This window comes from Odontesthes bonariensis, chromosome 10, assembly GCF_027942865.1.
Source record: "Odontesthes bonariensis isolate fOdoBon6 chromosome 10, fOdoBon6.hap1, whole genome shotgun sequence".
Classification (NCBI taxonomy): Eukaryota; Metazoa; Chordata; class Actinopteri; order Atheriniformes; family Atherinopsidae; genus Odontesthes; species Odontesthes bonariensis.
In genome coordinates, this window is record NC_134515.1 from 35,424,353 (window position 1) to 35,450,264 (window position 25,912).

A 25,912-nucleotide genomic window follows, 5' to 3' on the forward strand; every position below is an offset into this window, starting at 1 on the left:
TACTGTAGAGCATTTTGTTTTGTTCTGTATTTAGAACTCATTTCTGTTTCTTCTTCTATGTCAGGCCCATGATCACTGACATACATCACATATGTTGTGCACTGATTTGTTCCCAATAGCAACTAAGATAAAGATTGGGTCGTGAAAACAGAAACAAATTTATGGCAGAATACAGTACATACAGTATTAGAGTAAAGCAGCTGCATCCACCTTCCTTAGAGGATCTTGTTTAGCTGACATTCTATCTCAATAACCTCTGCACAGTGTGGGTCACCAATTATTTCTAAACATTAAATTGATCATGTCTTGAACTCATCTGGAAAAAGATTGTGTCCATGTGATGGCTGAAATGAAGATGAGTAACTTTTGGTATTTCGATGAGTTTAGTGTCCTCAGGATTATGGGACACATGAAGTCTTAATTCTAAACTCAAGGCATTGTGAGCAGGGGCACTGCCAACCATAGACATTATTAAGACATCATTTTTATGTCTATGCTGCCAACAGGCAAGGCAGGCAAGTGCTTGGGGGCCCGGGCCAGAATTCTTTACTTCTTAAATGAAAGCTGTGTCCAGCCAAGGCTAACTGTCAAGCTAACACTAAGAGATAGAGTTTATAGACAAAGCATTTGGAGAATGCACGGATGGAAGTTGGTGTGTGTAAGTGATGAGTGTATTTCATTCTGTTTTCTCTTTGTGTCCTTAGGCTTTATGCCTCTGAAAACTATATTTATTTATTTCTGTGCTACATGATGCTGTAAATGTTCTCATAAGGACTGCAGGCTTAAGCACATAGTTTAATCTTCTGTACTGGAACCTTGTTAAAAAATATGGCCCCTGCATAATGAATTAAAAATGGTAAATAATGAAGTAGAAGAATAGTGAAAGCTATGCCAAAGGACATTCAACAGTTGCATTCGGAAATTCGATGCTATAACGATAAAGCCTTTTAAGGTGGATTTATTATTATGTTATTAAGGTGTGTTGAAGGGGCCTCCTGTTAATTTTTGCCAAGGGCCCAAAGAGACTGTGGAGTCAGAAAAGTGTGTTCTTAAATGTGCAGTAACTCACATTTAACCCATTTGCTGTTTTGTTATTCTTTTATTTAGAAGGTGTGAGCGCCAAACCGGAAATGATGTCCTTCAGTGTTTGCAGGAACTGATTTTTTTGTGACTTTCTCTTCCGGCGTGGTCAAATGAAGTCACTAGGACAAGTCTTAGACCCTCCCTTTTCATTTCTATTTATGTTCATGAGACAGGCGACATGGGTCTTCGCAGTAATCCTTCCAATCCAACATAAACATGCTTTTTTTTTTTTTGCTTGATCATGCGTGATCAAGTCAGTGTCAACACCTAAAATCAGATTGATCCAATTTATTGAAGTATCAAACAAAATCAGTGTCTCCATTGAGCTGCTCATCATGCGCAGACACAAGGTTTTAAAACACACCAAAAATGTTCAAATCAACTGTGTTGCATCCTGGGAGAAAAAAAGGCTCATTTTAACATGTTAACAGTAACAATCAATGCACCTCCAGTTCAGAGAATCCTCTAAAGTTACTTGGAAAACAACACTACAACTTTGTCATTAAATGCACTTAAAGGGAGACGATGCAGAACAATCGGGTAAAAGTTATTATTGTACTTAAATTATTTGCAATTATTAATGTAGGTGATGAATGATTACCTACACTGAGACCATTTTATTTTGTCTTACAACATTTTGTACACATTATGAATAAATGTACCACCCAATCAAACACAGACATCATTATCGCCATCATTATACTGTCCAAAGCCAGAAAAACAATTACAATGTTCATTTAAGAAATCAAAAGATCGAAATTAGGTTATGTATACAACTTATGAACTCTTGTAGAATTGACATCTAAACATGTATTTTTGGACTTTTTGTGTCCACCACTATAAAAGAGGACACTGTGCTTTATGATTGCTTCTGGTTCATCTATTACGTGTGAAACTGTTTGAACAACTCCTGCTGCTCCTACAGAGAGGCAGCATAGGATTTTCCTCCCTCTCATTTTAATCAGCTGCCTCTGGATTTTGGTGCAACTTCAACAAAGCACACAGAAAATGTAAGAAATGAAGAGCACAGAACCTTTAAAATGATCTGAACGATCTCTGAAATGATTAAAACATTGATAATAAACATAGAAACACTGTGCATATCACCACTATTACCTATTGAAATGGAATACTGTGAACATACTAATTACTACTAAGACTTGTTTCTGTCCAAAACTATGTACGTTTCTGTGTTTCTGATGTGTTTAGGCTGATCTGTAAAATCTGTTAATCTAATGATAACTACCACTTCAGGTGTTAACATCCTATTGCCACAACTTTCAGTTCCACTTCCACTCTTATAGAACTGTGTTTTTAACTGTCTTTTTATGATAACAGCTGATGACAAATGCTTTAAGGTTTTTAAAAACTTTATACATATGTACACACACACACACACACACACACATATATATGTATGTATGTATGTATATATGTAATTTGAATATAGTGTGAGGTGCATCTTTCTTTTTCTTCACAGCAGAATTTCCTCTCTGGACACTTCCCTTTTTCCTCCACTTCTTTTTGTGGGTGGGGTTCAGCCCGGCCACATGAAAACTGGGTTGAGGAGACTCTTCGTGGGCAAAAGAGAAGGAGGGGATAGCCACTGTGAGCTGGGCTCTGAGTCTCATTCTCCATCTGCAGAGGACAACAGATGATTTGTGAATGGCCCAACAGACTAATAAACACCAGACAGAGCACTGATAAGGAACAAAAAAACGACTTTTCTTCAATTTTGAACTCCATCACTCCATCACTGTAGCTAGTTTTGGAGGGGGGAAAAGATTATTTCCCATTTGGGATTGATATTGGATTTCAGTTCAGGGCCTTCATGTTCTTTTTTTCTTTTTTGTTTCATAGTTGGTCGAACATTTTCTGAAGGTGACAGATTTGGTCCACAGTCAGGCTACTTTAGATCACAGTCTCTTTTACTACAGAGCCATGCTGCTGTGATACATGTGGAATGTCTTGCTGGAATAAGCAAGGCCTTCCTTGAAAAATATCAAATTTTGATGGCAGCATGTATGTTTGATTGATACTGACTGCAGGAAAACCTTTTTTTTTTTACTATATTTCAGTTCATCTCAAAGGAAAAGTTTGTTTTTTATAAACCTGGACCTTATTTCTGGCATAAAATACATTAATCTACCCCAGTGATACTCACTATTTGTTTCACAAGAGCCACATTGGCAGAGCAAAATCAAGGGAAGAGCCACTTTTACGACAACATACTAAAGTCCCCTTTTGCAAATATGCATTTCTACATATAAAACATCCCACAAAAAAAAGAAAACACAGCCAATACATTTTCAATGAAGACCACATTTACCTTAATACTGGGATGAGCGGAAGCTGGCATGCATGTCCTCAACTTTCTTCATGTTGTATTTGTAGTTTGTTGTTGTAATCATAGTGAGACATTCAAGATGAGCATGGTTTTTGTGCAAAGGAGCTAGCGTGCACTGCGGCCAAGTGTAAGGTGGTTTAAGCAGGCTGCGTTGCCAGGTTTAACAGTTCCCCTTTTAGGAAACACCATTAAGCCTTAATTAATACTTAATAAAAATACTTACTACTACAAAAACGCAAACTCAATAAAAATACTTAATACTGTGCAGTATTTGCTGTATATTATTTGAAAAAATGTGTTGTTATTGTTACCATATTGTTATAAGCTACTATGCGAGTGCGAGCCACCAATTAAAGCTTGAGGAGCCGCATGTGGCTCGCGAGAAGCGCAATGAGTATCTCTGATCTACTCAAATCGGCGTCCATGGGACGCTATTTAGATCCTATTTAGGTCACAAAAAGTCAAATTGTCCCTTCAAAATGGTCTTCTTTTAATTGTATTATACTCAGTAGACGTCATTTTTTTTAAATGACAACAGAATTGATTTTAAAAGTTTAGCTGAACAATTAAAGACAGGCTTTGTATTTTCCCTTGAGAAAAAAAAGAGAAAAAATCTAACTCTTTTAAATTAGTTTGTAACATAAAAGCCTTAAACAGTATTTCCAGGTGGAGCCAGTGGTGAGTATAACTGACCTGTGTAGCACCAAGGATGCAGGTGTGTCCTTCTGGTGTTATGTGCAAAGAAAACAGCCGATGTAAGCCCAAACCCTCTGCAGGATGAGCAGGAAGGCCAGCAGGTAGAAGAGCAGCGTGACAGCCTGGAGACAGGATGGGATGGACAACAGACAGGTGAATGGAGGAAATGGAAAGAGGATGTCTCCACAGTGGGGAATAATGGTAGAGGATGTGGGGGAAAGTAACTTGAGGATTTGGGAAGAGGTATATAAGGTCTAGCATGAAGCTAAATGGAGAGCAGGAGAAGTTGGGTCTGCAGGTGGACAAGGAGGTCCAGAAGGAGGTTTTTCAGAATACATGTAGGCTGGAGTTGGATTTGGGGATCAGATATGGCCTGGACTTCATCTGTTCTGAATCATAAACCTTTGGCAGTGTTTCTTCAGGAGCAGACAGGGCTGTGCTGACTAGTGACTAGTTTATACCAGCTGGGGTAAACTGCTGCATCCACTCCCTTCTTCATGTGGATCATGTCTTTACGCCTCTTCCCCTTCACACCGATGCATGAGAGAAGCTGAAGGGCCACGCAGAAGAGTCGACATGTTTTTTTCTAAAGCATACAATATGATTTGTAGAATAATTTCCATCCTCTCAAACTGTAAATAGCTTCCTGTTAAAATGGAATATTCCTCTCCACTGTCCCCTTGGGACCGAATTAGAAAGTGTGGGTTTGACTTGATTTGCTGGCTTCCTTAACTAGCCCCCCCCTTATCATGGGACAAGACGAGGTTAAGCCAGACTTCAGGCCGTGATTATTAGTATGGAGGACTAAAACTGTCATAATCTGAAATAAATACTAAAAGTTGTAAAATACTTGAGATATTAGATAATTTGCCAAAAAATGGTACTCAAATAAAGCAAAAAGTACATTTATGCCATAAATTATACGAAGTATGCAAATATAGGTTTGCTCTAATTTCCAAATGTATTCATTTAACTTAATAGCCCTATTAATTTTCTTTGACATTTAATTTTAAATTCTTTTTTGGATTTCATAATTTATTATTAATTTATATATATATATACATTCCTTTACCCCTGAATTTGTTTTTATATGTATTTATTTTGTGTTTTTTTTTCTTTGCATTTTCACTAATTGTAGTTTCCTAAACTTTACCATGAATTCATTTATTTATATATTTTTCTTTGCAAATCAATGTATTGATTTTTATTTCCCCTTCGGCTTCTCCACCTATTTATGACCCAAAGCCCATTGATCTCCTTTCAGCAGTGCAGTTCTGCATCTGCGTTTTTACATTCCTGTATGCTTTTCTGCTTGGTTATGCAAACGATCAGGGCTGTCTTTCAGAGTGTCTCATTGGAGGGCTGTTTCACAACACAACCACATAAGCCAACAGCAGAAAAGGGATACAGTACTCGTGGCTTGGTTAACTTGTACCCTGAACAATAGCCTAAAAGGTCTTGCAGCGTAACTTTTTGTTCCAACTCTAAAAAGAACATCTTTACTTAAAGCAGATCAGTCAGCTGCCAGACAGGGAGTTTACGTTTTTGCCACTTTGGGTTTTTGTGAAACAGGAAATCTGCACCCTGATGATCATTTAATAGGTCAGAAGCTGAGCCCATGGCACACTCTAAAAGACAGCCCCTTCATTTGCATAATGAAGCAGAAATAGCTTATATAGCACCCTTTTAACCTTCTACAAAGCACTTTACATGTACATCGCACACCAACAAGAATATCTGTGGCAATGTGAGAAAACATGTCTTTCCCAAATACAGTTAGACACATGGGTGCTGCCTTCTGGCTGTAAAGACTGTAAAAATGTAGACACTGAAATTTAAATAAATACACAATTAATTCAGTTTAAGAAAAAGAATATGGTGAGGATGCAAAGACAAAATAAATTTAGGAATAAAAAGTAAATATAGGACAATGAAACCAATAATGAATGATGTAGTCAATAAAGAGAGTTTTAAATGAATCTGTAAAGTAAGACGTAGAATATCTTGAGTCGTATTAACACAAAGTTAAGTTAGTACAATGGGAAACCAAAGGAGAGATATACATTTATTTCATATTCTACATATTTATTATTGTCGAATACAGTATTTGCTTTATCTTAGTAGCATTTATTATATATAATGATACATTTATTTACACATTTGTATACTTTTGGATTTCAGATTATGGTAGTATCAGTCCTAAATACAGTATGTTAAAAGGTCCCATGAGAGTTTGCCTACAGATCCAATCGAGCCACAGAGGATGTAATTTCCACCTCACCTGAAGCAGAAGAACACCTAGATCCTCTTCATTGACCTCAACTTAGCCTTACATCCTCCCACAGCAACTGGTGGGAAAGATGAGGCTCTTAAAGCTGGACTGGAACTGGCAACTGGGTCCTTTTTAACTTTTTAACACAGCTGAAGCACAAAGTCAGGGTGGACAGCCCACATCAAGACCCATCACAGTGAGCACAGACTCCCCCCAAGGCTGTGTGCTGAGCCCCCTGCTCTTCAGCCTGCTCACCCATGACTGCACTGTAAGACTCATCAACAACTACATTATCAAGTTCGCTGATGTCACAACAGTGGCGGGTTTCTTAAGGGACAATGATGATTCAACCTACAGGAGAGAGGTTGAGCTGCTTACGGGATGGTGCAGATCACACCACCTCTCCCTAAATGTGAACAAAATAAAGGAGATGGTGGTATATTTGAGGAGGGCGAGTAGACCCAATCATACGAAGTTGCACATTGACGGGACTATTGTGGAGAGGGTCAGCAGCGGGAAGATCCTGGGAGTTCACCTCTGATGTCCTGATCTCAGCCAGGAACAGAACAGCAATGGCTGAACTCCCTGTGCACACTCAGAAAAGCAGATCTTTTTCATCTCACCACCACACTATTATTGAGGACCCTTTGCATCACATCTTTTCCCACCTTCCACCTGGTAGGAGATGCAGGAGCATTAGCTGTAGAACTAGCAGGATGCCGAACAGCCTGCCCTGCTGTTCACCTGTCAAGCTAAAACCTCCCTTGAACTCTGAAAGCACCTTTTGTCTGACTGCTGAAAGTCTATGAATGAGTAAATGGAACATTTCAGTTGGTTTTAGAACTGATTTTTCTGATCTGAATGTGTTTTTTAATGATATTTTAGAGTTGACTTTTAAAATTTGATTTCTTATCTAATTTTTCTTTCTGTGGATGGAAATAACTAGTGAAATAACAAACAACTTCATCTGGAATCTCATTATGTTATCATTTATAAACTAAAATCAGTTTTACATTACATTTGCTGATGGTCAACCTCCCTAAGAGGTCTTGTCAGGAATAGCAGAAAGGGGAAAGTGGTTTTGAGGAGTATTGATATTCTACCTGCTGTGTGCTCATTCCCTCTTGGTGTTCGCAGACATTTTCCTCTTTTACAGGATGGGGAGTGGCACATGCCTCCACCTCTTTTTGAGCCTCCACTCTCTCCCACCTACTCTCCATCTTAATCTGACCCGATCCATCTTCATTTGAGTCCAGCTCATCTGTCTCCAGCTGCGTAAATTCCTCAACAGACTCTGCAGAGTCCCTCATCAGGGCTGGAGCTGGTGACTCTGAGGTTCCTTCTTGTCCAGCAGGCTGAACAGGTGCAAGCGGTGGAGATACAAGTGCTGACACTGGCTCTTCTACTGGATCTGGTTCAACAGCCCCCTGGTTCTGGACTAAAGTTTCCTGATGTTGTCCTGGTTCCGGTTCTTTAAGCTCTTCTGGCTCAGGATCCACTTCTTGTTCTTCAGGAAAAACTTCCACAACTAACAAGAAATAGCAAAATCATATGATAATGAATGTAGAGAAAAGGAGCCCAAGAGACAGCTGCATTTATGTTTCTGTTGATGTTTTACCAGTCGTGCTGTGTGTTCTGCACGTGTTATGCACCCTTTATGTAACCACACAGCCTCAGAAGTATTAATCTATGCAATTAAACAGAAGTGACTATCAGTCTATGCAAATAAAAAGAAAATGAGACGCTTTCCAGATGGCCTTAAACAAAATACCCAACCAAAGGTCCATAGATTTAGGAAAGTTGACACACATGAATTATGAAGACAGTAGAATGAGCATGTTTTTAAAAAATGCAAAAAAAGAAGGGTAACAAAATGCAGAAAGGATGGAGGAATACACGGGTAGATTCTGATATTAGATCAGAATGGTGTATTGGTTTAGACGACAGAAAAAAATCGGTTGGGTGGTACTGAGGAAGGGTCACTTAACAAGTCAAAGCTGAAGCCCAGAAACAATGGTCAGACAGTTCCAGAAGTGTTTCACTGCATGTTTGGACTGTATTTCAATGTTGGCTAATTAATGCACCCTTTTTTTTTTGTTGTTTTTACTCCTCTTGTCTCTTCTTGATTCTATTTTTACCACTGATGTAATAAATGACTTTTTTTGAGAACTTTCAAGACTAGAGTTTGAACCTGTGTGGCAGTCTGAATGAGGTGACCATGGAACAGGGGGTGTAGTGACAACCCACTACATGAATGTGAGTTTTGTTTGACACCGAAAGTCTGTATTATTCGTATCATATTTTTCATGTGTTTTTTTTTTTTGGGGGGGGCGGGTTTTATGCCTTTAATGATAGTAGACAGTTGGAGAGAGACAGGAAGCAGGGGCAGAGAGATGGGGAAGACATGTAGCAAAGGGCCGCTCGGAGCGGGACTCAAACCGGGGCCAGCTGCAGCGAGGACTGTGGCCTCTGTACATGGGGCGGCTGCTTAACCCACTACGCCACCGACCGCCCCATCATGTGTTTTTCTTACAAAAAAAAGTGTGATTTGTAATGGGGTACCAATGACTGCATATTAGTGGATAGTAATGCCTGGTGAGAAGGATTCAATTTCAAAATCTGTTTTATTTAACAGCATTTTGCAAAAAGAAACTATTTATAAGAGATTTTATAAAAGAATCTGTAAGTGTAAATTTGAACATCATCAGCATAGAAGTGGTAGTAAGGATAATGTCCTTTAAATATTAATTTTAAAAAAAAGTGTAAACAAAACAGTACCCATTATGAATCCTTGAGGTACACAACAGGTCAAAAGGGTGGAATAAGAAGAGTTATCATCAATGCCAATAAAAAAGGAGCAGTCAGTCAGGAAAAAAAACTAAACCCAGAAGTCAGTCAAGCAAGATATTAGAATATCTTAGAATACTGTCTTAAACCCATTTCCAAGCCAGAGCCAGAAATGAGTAAATGACAATCAAAACAGAGCAGATTCAGTTCTGTGATGTCATTTCTAACCAGACCGAAAAACCTCACTGATGCCAACATGGTATAAGAACTGGCAACTGACGTACGATGACTTTCTCCAAAACCCTAGATAACAAAGGCAAGGTAGAGGCTGGTCTTGTGTTAAAATAATCCCTAGGATCCAAATGAGTCTCCATGAGAGGATGTGCAGATGCATTTCTAAAACCTCCTGGTACTGAACCATTTACCAGTGAACCAGCTGGCAAAGACACCTTTGAATAAATCAAAGGGAATGACATCAGAAATACACCTTGTGAGTTTCCATCTATCAGCAATCTTAGTTAAGAACAAAAGGGAGATTAATCCAGCACAACTGAGGGTGGAGGTGGAATGGAAGAGTCACACTTATATGATGCTATATTTGATCTGTTTTTTTGTAACCCTAATATTCATACAGCACCTCCTGGTTATGACAGTTTTCTTCAGCCTATGCATGGTATAACATGTTCAGAGTCTGTGGATTTAAACCACCAACAGCCCCTGAGCTACAGCAGTACCCCCAATGATTGATTATGATTAATTACACTTTTAGTTTAGTAGTATTCTATGCATTTGGGATAAACTGACAGTCTGACTCACTGGCTCTTTAACTGGTGCAGAGAACAGCTATTTTTGGATTGGATTCAGACTGGACAGATAGGGTTACTAAGTTTGTATTCCATCCAGACTCTTGTTTCTGGCAGGCATATTTACAATACGAACTTTCCAAACACATTAAGATTTTACCCACACCATGTTCCTTTTTTTGGTTCTTAACATCCTAAATAAGTTTCAGTATAGCTCTGCATATAAAATGCAAAACTTTGAAAAGATTTATTTCATGAAATGTGAAAATGGATTTCTCTTGACTTGGTTGTTGCTGCAGGTTAATTCCTGCCCATGAAAAGTGCTCACAACCTTTGAAAAAGGTACATATCTACAAGCTCGCTCTTACTTACCCTTGATGAAGTCTATGCTCTTCAGAGCTCTCTCTTGTTTGCTAAAATTAAACTGGAAGTGGCTTAGATTCTCATGACCTGGCTTCAGTGTCTCAGATGGACAGGAGGTGGCTGCTGCTATCACACTGAAGAAGTGACGGAAAGAAAATGAAGTTAAAAACGGATCAATGCAAAGCAAACATTGACAAGGAAAGGTAATCTGAAACACATACATTTTTTACTTTGAGAGAAAGACTGAATTTAATCACACACGTGCTTCTACAATACTCACTTTGTGATCAGCTGCTTTGAATTCTGAGGATGAATGAGAAACAGATCAGATTAAAGAATAAGTCCTCTTGATTCAGCATTAGATGCAAACACAGAACCATCAATCAAACATTTTGTGCACATGGACACTAATGTGGAGCTTATTTCATTTGAAAGTGGTTATATCTGAGCGGGTGCAGCCCACCTGAACAAAGGCAACTTCATCTGGGTCCTCCATACTGCTCAGTACTCTCTCCATCAGTTTGCTGTTGGCCTCCATGCTGTCTCCATAGCAACGCAACAGCACTTGGGCATGAACCATCTTCTCGTCCTGCTCAGAGTTGATTTGCTGTGTCATCACCTTTATGACGACAACAACATTAATGACAAGAGGAAAAAGAACAAGAATGCTCACTATTGGCAGACAAGACAAACAGACAAACAGGATTCTTCTACAAAATCAATGCACATGATTCAAGTCTTTCTTGCTGACTCGAAGGACAAAATCTTTTCTGAAAACTACAACAAGCCAGAGTAGGCATGTAAGCAGTGGGAATGCAATCTTCTGTATTTGCCAAAATCCTGCTGCATCTTGCAAATGAAGAGGAATGACACAAAGGCTTGAATTAGCACGTCACAATGGTGTTGCATTAAAACAACAGAATAATGAATACGTGTACTGTGGTGGAAACTTCTGTTAACAAAGCACAGTGAGTTCATATCAACGTTTCCAAAATTGAATTTGTACGTCATGAAGGAGAGTATCAGCTCTGAAGAAGTCGCAAATTTCATGACTTACTTATACATTCAGAGATAGGGTGTTACACAAAGGTGGACAACCTGCATGGGACAGATAAGTTTTTCAGTTGCTAACTTAACCTCTAAAGCCACCTCAGTCGCAAACAAGGGATGTAACCAAGGAACCCCTCCTATAGATAAACAAGAATTTATCATGTGGAAAAACACAGAACAACACACCCTTTCTCTGAACCAGAAAAACAACAGCCAGCACATGCTAAAGGAGAATGAATCATTTTCCATCACAGTACACGTTAGATGCAGATAACATATAGGCTAGAGCCTTAAAGTACTCTCAGATCTGTAACTTCAGTCTTGATATTTGGCTGCCAAACACTCCCTCTCCTAATGATACTAACATGAGAGACATAGAACTGAAGCCATGCCAGGCCAGATGTCACCCGGATTAACAAGGTCCTTGTCAGGTGTTGGGGGACCAGGACTTACTGTTGGCAAGTGTGCTACTGGAGCTAGACATTCCTGGAAGAGAGCGGAGAATCCCACATTGTTACGCACTTATTGTTTCCTCCACCACTGGCACCCTCTATATTTTCATTACCCCCTACCCGAACCAGGGTTTGATTCCCATTCCTGCTTTTCTTACCTCTTTTATTTCTTCCCCTTCCCGAACCAGGGTTTGCATCCCCACCCCACTGTGACTGGTGTGCAGTTGTTGAGAAGCTGAGGTACCTAACTTATCGCACTTACTCTAGCACTAGTTATGCTCTTAGCTGTTTGGTTTTGGAAGGAAATGCACTTATGATTTCTTGTGACCTGAAGTTCTTTTGCCTACCGATGTTGGACGCACTTATTGTAAGTCGCTTTGGTTAAAAGCGTCTGCAAAATGACCGTAATGTAATGTAATGTAATTGTTGGAATGCTACTATTCCAGCAATCGTAGTAAGAGGGGATATATGTAGAGAATGTGGGACCAATAGATTCTTCAAAACCCAACATCTAAACAATCTAAGAAACAACTTCCGACCCAGTGTTCTAATGTTCGGAAATGCAATCTGCTATCACAGCTAGAGATCGATCAGGTACAGCAAAGATGCTATATCAAGAGAGAGCCAGGACAGCAGGTCTGGGGGGGATACATCATCATCACCACCATCTGAGAATGGGTACCAAGCCCCATTAGAAAGCCCTGATTGGCCTTCAGCCAAGGCAAAGAGACAAAGTGCTTTCTGAAAGTCTGTTAGAAGATGTGAATACACTACATACTATACCTACTGGGACCATCAAAGAGACCAATAAGCTGATGTACACCACAGCTGCAGTGATCCCACAGATGCTCGGCTACAAGATGAACAACACAAGGAGCAGTAAGGTGCAGTACCTCCCCCGTGGAGACGAAGCTTGGAGGCCAAGATCACAACACGGAGGGAGGTTAGCCAGCTGCCAGAGCTTTAGAAAGATGCAATGAGGGACATCCCGAAGAAATGCAACAAACTCTCCACCTGGAGACTGCAAAACAACAACTCCCAGCTCTGGTAACCCACCTGAGAAGCTACACTAGAGAAGCTGAAGCCAGGAGAGTAAATAGGATGTTCCACTGAAGCATTCACTCAGTGGCAGTGTAAGAGAATAGTCCCACCCAGATACTTGAAACTCTACAACATCAATGGGACCCTAAGAGCCTTCATGAAGAACTCAATGGGACTGCGGAAGACAACCCTAGATTTCAGTTTGTTCTTATAAATGAAGAATCTTCCTCACACACCAGAGTAAGTCATGGAGTTCCCCAGGGTTCTGTGCTTGGACCGATTCTTTTCACTTTATACATACTTCCATTAGGTAACATTATTAGACAGCATGGCATAAATTTCCATTGCTATGCTGATGATACTCAGCTGTACTTATCTATAAAACCAGATGAACCCAATAGGTTGGTCAGACTACAAGCATGTCTTAAAGACATAAAGACCTGGATGACTCAGAACTGTCTGCTTCTAAATTCAGACAAAACTTAAGTCGTTATCTTTGGACCTGAGCGTTTCAGGGAGAAATTGTCTAGCTATATAGTTACTCTAGATGGTATTTCCTTGGCTTCTAGTTCTACAGTGAGGAACCTTGGAGTTATTTTTGACCAGAACTTATCGTTTGACTCGCATATAAAACAGGTTTCTAGGACTGCCTTCTTTCACCTTCGTAATATTGTTAAAATCAGGAACATCTTGTCTCAGAGTGATGCAGAAAAACTAATTCATGCATTTGTTACTTCAAGATTGGACTATTGTAATTCTTTATTATTGGGCTGTCCCACATATTCTCTGAAAAGCCTTCAGTTGATCCAAAATGCTGCAGCCAGAGTTTTGATGAGAACTAACAGGAGAGATCATATTTCTCCAGTTTTAGCTTCTCTTCATTGGCTCCCTGTTAAATTCAGAATAGAATTTAAGATTCTTCTCCTCACATATAAAGCTCTTAATGACCGAGCTCCATCATATCTTAAAGATCTCATTGTAAGATATTTTCCTAACAGAGCACTTCGTTCCCAAACTGCAGGTTTACTTGAGGTTCCCAGAGTTTCTAAAAGTAGAATGGGAGGCAGAGCCTTCAGTTATCAGGCCCCTCTCTTGTGGAATAAGCTGCCAGTAAATGTCCGGGAAGCAGACACCCTTTCCACTTTTAAGACCAGGCTTAAAACTTTCCTTTTTTATAAAGCTTATAGTTAGGTCTGTTGAATCTGATAGTGTATCTGCTAGTGTGTCTTGTTCTGCCTCCACCTCTGGCACCTTCTATACTTTCATTACCCCCTACCCGAACCAGGGTTTGAATCCCATTCCCGCTTATCTTACCTCTTTTATTTCTCCCCCTACCCGAACCAGGGTTTGCATCCCCACCCCACTGTGACTGGTGTGCAGTTGGTGAGAGGCTGAGGTAGCTTGTGGCTGTAAAAAGATGGTTGTTGTGGTGTGAGGAGCAGATCTATATAGGGAGTATAGGGAATTACTCACTGAGTCTGGTCCTTTATTTTATTATTTATTTTTTCGTTAGCACAAGTTTCTTGTGTTTACCTTGAATAGGGATGGCTCAGGTAATCCTGAAACATCCCATAGTTAAGCTGCTATAGGCCTAGACTGCTGGGGGGCCTCATCTGTCACACCTTTCCTCACTTTACTCTCTTTATGTATATGTGATATTATTGTGGTCATTAACTCGTGTTTCCCTGTTCCAACAGATATCCTTTGAATGGTGTTACAGTGCCGCCGCCGCTGCAGCCCCCCCCCCCCCCCCCCCCCCCCTCCCCCCTTTCTGTCTTCTCAAACCCCAGCTGGTCGAGGCGGATGGCCACCCTTCCTGAGTCTGGTTCTGCCAGAGGTTTCTTCCTGTTAAAAGGGAGTCGTTTCTCTCCACAGTCGCCTCAGGCACGCTCAGGCCGGGAGATTGGACCGAAAAAACAAAAAGTTTTCAGTGCAATCTGTTGGTTTTCTTAGCTAGGAAATTGTTTTTGAATTGGCTCTATATGAACGAATTGGATTATTTTATGAATTATGATTATTATTAATTAATTGAATTCCAATTGGCTTGAATTGGACTTACTATCTAAGTGCCTTGAGATGACATTTGTTGTATTTGGCGCTATATAAATAAAAATGAATTGAATTGAATAGAACCCTGGAGGCCAATTCCACGCTAATTGCACAAGTGAACATAAAATACAGTATCTACCAAGATGATGCTCTTCCCCCCCTGCTGTTCTGCATAGGTTCTGCATTTAAACCTCGACATTTACAAGTACTGCGCTGCAGATTATACTACTATAATATAGTGAGGAATTTATGGGCTACTTTTCATTTGTTAGACAAAGTTTTGATATGTGTAGTCATACCATAAACTGCATATCAGCACACAAAATTCTGCTGACTATAATATGAGATTGGTCGTAAAGACGAGATAATATATGTTATGTGCTCTTGAAGAAAAATGGAAAACATATGTACAGTCCATGCATAGATATAAATGCAATCACTGTGTGTATAATACAGAATACTTCATGTGTTTCTCTAATTGTTACCTTCATTGCTGTACAGTTAGTAGGAAAATAGCCTTACTGCTGTAACTTCTACAATTGGTATGCAATCCATGTATCCTCAATGGCCACTGTACTCATCAAAGCTCTAATAGACACTTAACAGTGAATGAGTTGATGATCCGATAAGAGAACAAACTCTGACCTTGTGTCTGTCCTCCAGGATGGAAAACATACGGCTGAACTTCTCATGCACACTCTGTTTCTGAGTATTACAGTTTTCCTGTGAAGGGGAAAAGAAAGATAGTGCACAAAATCAAAGATCCATGTGGTAGGGAAGGGATATAATACAGGAAGTAGTATGGTTTGTTTGACACCCATATCTGGACCATCAGTACTAAAAATAAATTAATCAAAATCATTTGATGTAATATTATCACACAAATTGATTATGTTTGATTTTAACTGAACCAAATATTTATTAAAGTTTTTTTTTTCATTCAGTTTATACAGTTTGTACTGGAAGGGTGTCACGATCCATGTATTTTTGGTGTGTTTTTCTGATTAGTTTGTTTAGTCTCCAGTTAGTTTTGTCATGAGTCACTTGGTCGTGGTGTGTTCTGAGTTCTAGGCGGGGCGGAGCAGGCATCCAGGAAGTCCAGGCGGAGTCTGTCCTGCTCCTGTCTGCACACCTGTTGTCCATCTGCCTCCATTACTGGCTGGCTTTTTAAGGAGCAGTTTCAGTCTCTGCCAGATTGTCTCACAGTTACCTGTGGTAATCCAGGCCGATCTTTTAGTTCTTGGCATGCTGAGTATCACTCTAAATAACTAACCTGTCTTTGTATTTTTCTCCTTGAGGTGTTGCTCTTGTTTTGTGGACTTCCAGTCTCCCCTGTTACTCTTTTGCTGCTGCCTGCCTGCCTGCCTGCCTGCCTGCCTGCCTGCCTGCCTGCCTGCCTGCCTGCCTGCCTGCCTGCCTGCCTGCCTGCCTGCCTGCCTGGACTACCCCATCCCTCAGTGCACTCGGTCTGGATCTCTCTGTAAGCCACTACATTCTGAGTTTGATTTCTACGGAACCCCTGAACCGCCTTTGACACTGTTTCTCTCCAGTGAGCACCTGAACTGGGATACAAACCTCTTTGGACACACACCAGCCACTCCTTAATAAACTGGTTTTTGATCTTCCCACTCAGTCCCAATCTGTATTTCAATTAAAAAATACTTTATTTATCCCAGAGGGAAATTAAATGTTGATGTAACTCAATTAAATCAAGGAGTTATTATAGATGCTGATGGCTGTGGGCAGGAAAGATTTCCTGTAGCGGTCCGTTTTGCATCCAAACTTTGGGTTCTTTTTGTGTGTACGGCCCTTTTCGGGCGTGACAAGTTTAGCCATTCCCTCTTTTCTCAGTTCCCTTCTGCCAGTCGTCAGCTTCACTCTCCCCACAGTATTTAGTCTCCCAGTTCTTTTCAGTCATTGTCAGATCCTCTGTCAATGTAGCCATGGTTTCCACATCTATCTGCTTCAGCTTCCTGGTTTTGTTATTACTTCCGTAGTTTTTTTTTTGCTTCTCCAGCATTGGCTGTGATTTTCATTTTTATTCTAAATAAAGTTTCCTCCAGGCTTCTGTCCCGTGTCTGCATCTGGGTCCTCCTTCGTTTCCACCGCCAATCCGTGACACAGGGTTTATTGAAAGATGCCAGTTTGTCGTGCTGTCAGAATTTTTGCTCTAATGTGTTGCCAGCAAGACATTGAAATCCATTCAGCTCTGTGATTTGTGGCCTCTTTATAGATAGTAAAACTATAAAGGATATATTTGAAATGACAGTCAAACTGACCAATAATCTTTTCTATTGAGAGGTGGCTACAAAATGACAAATATAAACTACTTTATGCTTTTGAGTGTATATTTTAACTGGAGAAATATGCTGAAGAACTCGGCCCATCGCCAACTGATATTCTGATTGCTGCATCCACAATTTTGTAGCCTGTGTTAGAGGAAAAAGTCATTCTGCTTAAAAAGTGGTTAAATTACCAAGTTCATAGTGCAGTTTACTTTAAAACCTATATGAAATTAGGTCAAATGAATTTTGATAATCCCAAAGGGAGAATTACAGTGGTGCAGTGCCTTTTTTTTTTTTCTTTTCTTTTGGAACAAAATTAAATTATAAGGCGTTGTGTATGGCTATTTCTGCTGGCAGGAATAACTATTCTGTGTACTGAAGAAGCCTCTGAACACACTTAACTTTTAAATCACTGCATTGTGTAGATGGCTGGCATTGTTGAAGATATTATCAACTTGTGCCTCATTCTTTTGTAATCAGCTCCCAGCACAGACCGCTTTCTTTATCTTTTTGTTCAGTTTCGTTAGGTCACAAGCTCTAATGCTGTTTACACCTTAAATATTAATTATTATCAACCTTACATATTAATAATTTGATAATGCTAATAATATTTGACTTACTAATTGATTACACATTTTTATAGCTGTATTAACCTTTAATAGAACAATAAAAAACATTCATACCAACAAACGAAACAGTGAACATTTTATTTAAAATCAAAATGTAAACTTTTGCATTAAGTAATGTGTGCTGTTGTAAATGCTAATGGACATTTCATATAAAAATTTTAGCCCCAAATCTTGCAGGAGATAATCCGTCAAAGCACAAAACACAAGGTGTCAGGATGAAGGAGGATTTTCCACAAACTGGCAACCCAAGATTAATTCTTATTCATGTCTTTTGACAAATAAAGCATTTCTAAATAATGATGAAGCTGCTCATGACAACTTAGACATCCTTCAGTGAAAGCTACTTTCTCAGACTGGTACTTGTACTTTTTATACTTTTTGTTTTAGATTAAGAAGAAAGTGGACATGCAGTAAAAGAACACTGTGATTTCAGAGTTTTTACAAGGCGTTATTAAGTTATTGTTGCATGTTTTCCAAACCACACATACCTCTATGTTTCTGCAAGCTTTCTCCAGCTCATTGATTTGAGCCTGGACCTTCTCACTGAATGCTACCAGAGAAGTAACTCCTTCACCCAGCTCACCCTGAAAAACAAAAGGAAATATAGTTCAGTTTTTACTCATTAACATGTTGCCCTTAATAACGCCAGGATACGCTGTGTCAGGAAATCATTCACTAACTACTTATTTCAAGCACTTCCCTGTGATTCAGTTACAGGGATTCAGATACAGTTTAAGCGTCATGAAGTTAAAGAATAATCAATTTATTACATTAGATTACATAACCACATACATTACTTAACACAAACTAATCATGATAGAATGAGGTTTACTGAATAAATGTATTCATCTATAAATATAAAAATATACTGTGATTTAATTCAAACAGATTATGAAATACTTTACTTCAGTGAAGTACATGAATGAATAAGATCGTGAAATAAATAGAGAGAAAATTCAAGAAACAAATGATTTGCTGAAAATAGATATATAAAGAAATGAATAACAACTGATTACATCAGTAAAGGAATGTAAATAGCGATATTAACACAAAGGTAATGGAAATGAAACATAAAATATCATTTTATTTCAAATATTTTACATTCATTATTACACTTTTCCTTTCTTCTTCAAGTAGCATCGATTGCCATATTCATTCATGAAGTCATTTGAAGATATTTTTTATTTATCTATGATTATAGCAGTCTCTGTCCTACAAACTGATCCCATTCTAATAAAAGTCAGAACGATAAAACAGAGATTAAAGGCGCTGGAAGAAGAGAGACGGTGTTATCATCCTTTACTGATTTCTCCTTTCAGCCGTTCCACACACACACACACACACACACACACACACACACACACGGAGAGCATCATACCTTCTGCTGCTGGTAGATGTCTGTCAGGGGAGCCACCTGACAAGACTGATGAGCCCCAAACACTTTGCAAAGAGAGCACGTGGGAACCTGACAGGTGAGGCAGTAGATGTTCACCTTTTCACCCTCATGGTCCGAACATGTTGGCATCTGATCAGGGGTCGGAGGAGGGGGGACAGGGAGGGGGCTGGAAAGAAGCATATTCAAAGTCTGTATTAGCCTCATCACCTTTAACTTGGAGTTTTGATTCATCTTGTTGTCGCTCTCCACCTTGGTATATTGTTCATTTCCTGTTTGTAGACATCAATGATGTTCTCCACCAGCAGGTTTCTCTGAAGGCCGTAGACGCCATGGCGGTCCAGCACCACCTCGTGTCTGCAGGACGGACAACGGAAACGGCCGCTGTTCACCATCATGGTGGTCCGAGCCTGGAAGAGAGACGGCTGAACCCAAGAAACGATCATTTCTTCATCAAGGAAAAAATGTTTGAAAGGAAAATGTTACTCTCCATTATGGAGACCAGAAACATGTTTCTAGGATTTAACAGGTCTACTGGGCTCCAGCCCAAGCTCCACGAGGGGCCATTGAGTCAGAGGCTATGTTTAAAGTGACTTAATATCTATTGTTAGAAAGTCATAGAACTCACCATGCACAAGTAAAACAATTCCAAAGAGAAACAAGGTGATCCCACAGTGAGTTTATCATTGACATGCAACAACAGACAGAAAATGTTCTGAATTTAAGGAAAAACAAAATATATCAAAATAAATATATGACAAAGACATACAGAAGGCATACATATAACAAAAAAGAAATGCTCCTTGTATTAGCAAGTTACTTCTAAAAAACACACATCTTCAGAGAGAAAATCTCCTAAAAACATGCTGAATGGAAAATCATCCAAAAGAATCAACATCTCGATAAGAAGACCCAAAAGGATCCCAGAGAGAGAAAGAATGACGTCTGAGTTCTTTTTACCTGCTTTGCTCACGGTTCCTTTTTCTTATAATCTGTCCATGTCTAACTAAACTAAACACTGAGTGTTTGACATGTCATCATAGGAATGAAATCCGACTTTCAGCAGCACACTTTAAAACAAAGGTTTTAATGTTGGAAAACAACTCAGATGTCTGGAGAAATGATCAGATAAGCACAGCAAGAGAAAGGCAGAAAAACCCAGCATGGGAAAACAGGGAAGAGTGGCGGACGAATGAGAAAAAGGACAGATGAGCAGGGAGGCTGATGCGGGGTTACAGGGGTAAAGCTGCCTGAAATAGTGTCCTTTAATAAGCCACAGCTGCTGCTGAGCCGGCCTGAGAGATCACAGACACTCTGACAGTGGCAGGTGGAGAGTCAGCCACTCAGCTCTGAAATGGAGAGATGGGTCCAACCACAATTCATACAAAAGATGAGTCGTTTATGAGGAATAAAGCATACATTAGTTCTCCCTGTTAGAGGACATTAGTATTCTTTATTACTCACTTCTTGGTAAATAAGTTTTACATGAAAGCAGCATAAGAAAAAAAGATCAAATGATCAAATTTGAATGATTATCTTATCTTTTATTCAAATTTACTTCTATGTCCGTATACTTTTAATTGTGAGTCCATTTGCCTCAGCAAACCCTTTGTTTGATATTCAGGTTTAGCAAAGAAGTAAGATGGAAACAAAATGAACAATTCTATAATGTTTCTATTTGTTTCCTAAATTCTTTGTTTTCTAAATTGTCTTCCACTTACTCTAGCACTAGTTCTGCTCTTAGATGTTTGGTTTTGGAAGGAAATGCACTTGTGATTTCTCGTGATCTGAAGTTCTTTTGCCTACCGATGTGGAACACACTTATTGTAAGTCGCTTTGGATAAAAGCGTCTGCAAAATGACCGTAATGTAATATAATGTAATGTAATGTAATATAATGTCAGTCGTATTGTCACCCCCTGGGGTATTACAGTGTGAAGACTGAGAGCTTTGAATGGGTCAGCAGGAGAGATGAACTGCATGATTTTAGTCCACATTTGGTGTGAGCCACATGATCAGACCAGCACGGTTGCAGAATTTCATGTAGGATTGCACATACTGTATGAATGTGTTTTCTGTTATGTGCCAGCAGATTTATATTAGTTTAAATAATGCTGAAATGTTCCGCATGGTATTTCTGCTTAACAGATTGGATTCAGAAGCATCATGGGGACATGAGGAGTGCACACCAACTAAAACTGTACAGCACATGCTTACAGGAGGAAGAGTACCGTGCTATGTTCTCACATTATTAGCAGCATGTCATATTCAGACAAATGACCTTACTGATGCAAATACAATACCTTTTTTTGAAGCTCATTGATTAACTGATTACTTATTTGCAGCCCATACAGTTCAGAGTGCTACACTTGTGGGGGCTATTAGTTCTTAAGACACATATATCACATACACATCCATAATGACATATGGATGTGTATTCATACGTACGATTTTTTTTACATCGTACGTAAAAAAAATTTGACAAGTGCTCAACAAGAAGACTCAATTATACACAAGGTAGTTGTATATGAAATGGTTTCATCATCCAGAATGAATTCTATTGTAATGTTCATTTTACTGATTAGATAAAGCACAAGTTAGCTGTGGTAAAACTAATTCCAGGTCTGGCATTAATCTGCAGCATTAGAAACAACTGAATGACAATAATAAGGACTTAATTGTTAGGATGTATGTAAAAATGTATTTCTTCCAGCACACTGATGCACAGCAAATGTCTAATTCTTTATATGTGGTTAGAATGTTTGTTCCATGACTGTGCCTTAAACATTGTAAGATTTTTCTACTGTGTGAATGGAAACCCTGAGTCTGCAAATCAACTTAACTTTAAGGTGAAGGTAGTATGAAACACATCCCTGAAAAACAGGTATTCCATTTGATTTGGTTTACAGTGGGTCTCCAGCATTATCCAGCACACGCCACCCACGTGTGTGAGCACACGCAACCCACTCAGAGACTCATCTATGTGCACATATTCCTGTTTACAAGATGTGTTTGAACACAGCTTTCAAAGTGCAACAACTGCTCACACATGCTGGGAACAAAGCAGATGCAGATCTGTGCGTCAGCGTGCGTGTGTGTGTGCGCAGTGGATTATCAGAGTCTAAATTGGGACAAGTGGATGTTTAAGTGGTATGCTCAGGTCAGCGAAATCAAAATCACCTGTCAGGACACATATTTACTGCCATTGTTCGGACTCTGTGTGTGCTCTTGTTTCTGTTACATCATCGGGAGCTTTTCTGCCGATCATCACTGACCCTGTTGGGACCAGTAAATCTTATAGGGGCGAAAGAACAGCCCCAGTGAGACAAAACATCATCGTCCTTTTCGGGGTTTTATTAGGGTTAGGGTAAGGGCGTGAAATGAGGTCAGGGACTGGGTTAGGCTGTACACAATCACTGCAACGTCCTCAGAAGGATAGCTGTACGGGCTTGTGTGCACATGCATCTTATAAAGCAGACCTGGTAAAGCTGGTTTGCGCACTTTCTGCACAGGTTGTGCTGGCAGGGCAGGATGACCACCGGCTTGTTGAAGATCTCCAGGCAGATCGGACACATCAGCTGTTTCTCCAGTGATGCCAGTGCTTCCTCACGTTCTGCTCCCTGGCCGACCTGCAGATGGCTCAGGTCAGCTGACAGAGACATGCCTGCTTCACCAAGCTTCTCCCCCTCCGAATGAAAGCAGAAAACACTTTGATTATCACATTCACTGCTGCACCATCCACAATCTGACTTCCTGTCATTCATGTAAGGAGGATTTGAACTGATTGGGGTAGATTAATAGGTAACAAATTGGAGACAATTCTGTTGGCAGCTGTTCTTATTGTGGAAATAAACAGTATATACTGTACATATTAAATCCCATTTGTTTTATATAAAGTTCATTTTGAGGATTTATTATTGCATCGTGCGGACTAATATACTGTGTATATGTTACATCATTTATTCACTTGCATGAAATAAAACTGTAATCCTAAATATTTGGTCACATTTGAGTCAAGGAGCTCATAACAAAAAAAAAAAAGTTTCAGTGCAATCCGTTGGTTTCCTTAGCTAGGAAATTGTTTTTGAATTGGCTCTATATGAACGAATTGGATTATTTTATGAATAATTATGATTACAATTAATTGAATTCCAATTGGCTTGAATTGGACTTTATTATCTAAGTGCCTTGAGATGATATTTGTTGTATTTGGCACTATATAAATAAAAATGAATTGAATTGAATTGAACAAGCGCTTGAATAGAAAAACAAAGCTTTGAATACACAGCTTGTATTGATACAAGAGGTGTGATGGGAGTTTTCATCAAACAATCCATCCAAACAGTTCTGGACTGCAACCGTACAACAGAGGCACAAGTGTTCTGCTGTTGGGCCACGTCCCAGATGTCTCTCTTTGATTAAAGGAACATTCAGTCTAAGCACTCGTTTGCTGAAATCCTTCCTCAAAATGAGTTTAGTTCTAGGTACTGGGCTAAGCTATACCAACCATGAGTATGACATAAAACAACTGCAAAAAGAATCAAACCTTTTGGAGTGTAAAAACAGGTAGATAAAGAGGTGAAACATGATGGAATACTCACCATCCTCTGCATGTGCTGATGGCGAGCAGTGTGTCACAGTCTGTTCACACTCAACTTTTTCTTGATCTCCAAAATGTTTTGCTTTTCAGAGAGGAGTTGCAGGTAGTGGGAGGGGGAACTTTATCTGGAGGATTTTACTGACATGAAAACGTCGCTGGTGTAAGTTTGCTTTTGCTCAGAAATGGCTGACTCACTTCAGCACACAGGTTCATTCTTAGTCGTGTAAACTAAGGTACTGCCATAGAGTATACATCCAAAATCTGAAGAAGTCCCACCCTGAGCAGCAGTGGAGTTCCACCTTCAGCAGGGGCCTGTTTCTGAGCTCTCCCCTTCAGTTCCACCAAACTGTCGGTCGGGACAGCAGACTCTACCTTGTTTTGGAACTTTCTCCAGTTCTTCCCCACTCGTTTGTCGTCCGCCTCCTCCTCACACACTCTTCCAGTGCTTTCTTTCGCTGTGTTTGTTTGTTCACAGTGTCCTCGCCATCTGCAGCAGTGTGTGTCTCACAGGAGAAAGAGGACTGATCTGAGTGTGTGTGTGTGTGTGTGTGTGTGTGTGTGTGTGTGTTGGGGGGCATCAGGTTTCAGCGCACTGCCTCTGAAATGATCCCAACACCATATGGGGGAGTTGGCATGCTGGACAGATTAGGACCCTGCCAGGCTGTGCTCTTTCTACTGTTACAACCTCAAAGTCCTCTTAAAGGTGTTATATGTGACATCTGAATATATTCCAATCAAGACCGATGTAATGGCTCATTTGAAGTTGGCAGTACTGTACATACAAATGCAATTTCCAGAAAAAGTGGGACATTTCCCAAAAGGTAACAACTTCTGTGATTGATTCATTTGTTTGAGGCTTTATTGAACATGGGAAATTATTTTCATTCTCTTCACTGACTAACTCAAATGCAGTAAAGAGCATAAACATGGTTTTATAAAAACAGTATTTCAATTAAATGCTAGAAACACGGTAAAAAAAAAAGCTGTGAGAAAAGCAAAGAAAGACCGAAAGGTTTGAAGAACAGAAAGGAAACACGGGCCTGGAAAATGAAAACTCCACCAGACTCAGTCAGCAGAGGTTGAACTGCTCCAAACTGGGCTCACACACTTCTATCCTGTCCAACTAAACTCAGATGGGCTTAATGCATAATATTCAAAAAGGTTGAAAGGTTAAAGGAGTCTGAGGTAACCTCAGTGCGTAAAGACAGAGGACAGAAACTGTTGTCTGTTGGAAGCCCTCAACAAGCACTGCATGAGAATCCATCGTCCCACCACGATCAATAGAAGCACGTAGCCTGGGAGACATCTTGGAGAATCATTGTCGCCCCAACCACAGATGCATCCTGTGGCACTAATGGAACTGTTTTACATATTTCTTTCACCAGTTCTTTGAACATTCATCATACAGCAGAAGTTAAAGTTAAAGTTTTGCATATATATATAACACATTTTCATCAGCAGTCATAGAGCTTACTGATCTTAAGAAGGAGATTACCTGATTAGCTTCAACCAGTATTTTCTTTAATGTTTTATATTAGTTGGAAATCCAACTGTTTATTGACATTCCTTAAGCTTTTTCCCATCTCTAATTGTAAATGAAAGGACCACAATAAGGGAATTTGCCAGTCCAGAAATCAAATTATAGTGATACTAAACCCTTGTTAACACTTTGGAGCATACATGTGACAGTTTCTAATTACAAGCCAGCCAGCTGTATTTCACCTAGGCATGTGGTGTGATGTAACAACAGTTCAGGCCACAACACATAACTCACAATGAGACTGCAGGAAAAGGGACAAACACCAGCTGTCTGTGGCAGGACTGCAGTGAAAGGAAATCCAAACTGGAGAATAAAGCTGCCAGTTAAGTTCTCTACCAGGCTGGTGTGTGGCCGATGTTAATCAAGGTGTAAACTCCTGGTGAAAAAGGGAGTGTCTTTCTGTAGTGTTTAAACCAAATCATGTCACTGGCATTTATTTAAAGGGATAGTTCTCCTCTTTTGTCATGAAGCTGTATGACATCCCATATTAGCAATATTATTAATATAATATATAAATATTTTC

The 25,912-nt window shown here is 39.6% G+C and overlaps 1 protein-coding gene across 2 annotated transcripts; it reads right to left on the bottom strand.

Annotated features, from left to right (window-relative positions):
- Nucleotides 1-1,084: 1,084 nt before the first annotated feature.
- On the bottom strand, nucleotides 1,085-24,380 carry trim101 (tripartite motif containing 101). Of its 2 annotated transcripts, XM_075475378.1 has the most exons (12): nucleotides 23,851-24,380; nucleotides 22,729-22,935; nucleotides 19,503-19,675; nucleotides 19,236-19,419; nucleotides 18,346-18,441; nucleotides 15,589-15,666; nucleotides 10,815-10,970; nucleotides 10,632-10,654; nucleotides 10,361-10,485; nucleotides 7,502-7,926; nucleotides 4,124-4,248; nucleotides 2,634-2,721 (listed from the first exon to the last, which is right to left on the bottom strand). In XM_075475378.1, exons 1-11 carry the CDS (start codon nucleotides 23,860-23,862, stop codon nucleotides 4,162-4,164), a joined length of 1,566 nt encoding a protein of 521 aa, XP_075331493.1. In that variant the 5' UTR covers nucleotides 23,863-24,380; the 3' UTR covers nucleotides 2,634-2,721; nucleotides 4,124-4,161. The 2 variants fall into 2 exon arrangements, with proteins under 2 accessions (XP_075331494.1, XP_075331493.1); XM_075475379.1 differs by lacking the exon at nucleotides 7,502-7,926 and having other exon boundaries at nucleotides 1,085-2,721.
- Nucleotides 24,381-25,912: the final 1,532 nt, after the last annotated feature.

Excerpts from the sequence above, each read along its gene's own strand:
- trim101 (XM_075475378.1), bottom strand. Across the intron at positions 19,676-22,728 it reads GCGCAAACCAGCTTTACCAG|CCGTCTCTCTTCCAGGCTCG; the intron begins GTCTGCTTTATA and ends TCTTGGGTTCAG. Across the intron at positions 15,667-18,345 it reads AAGCTTGCAGAAACATAGAG|GAAAACTGTAATACTCAGAA; the intron begins GTATGTGTGGTT and ends TCCCCTTCACAG.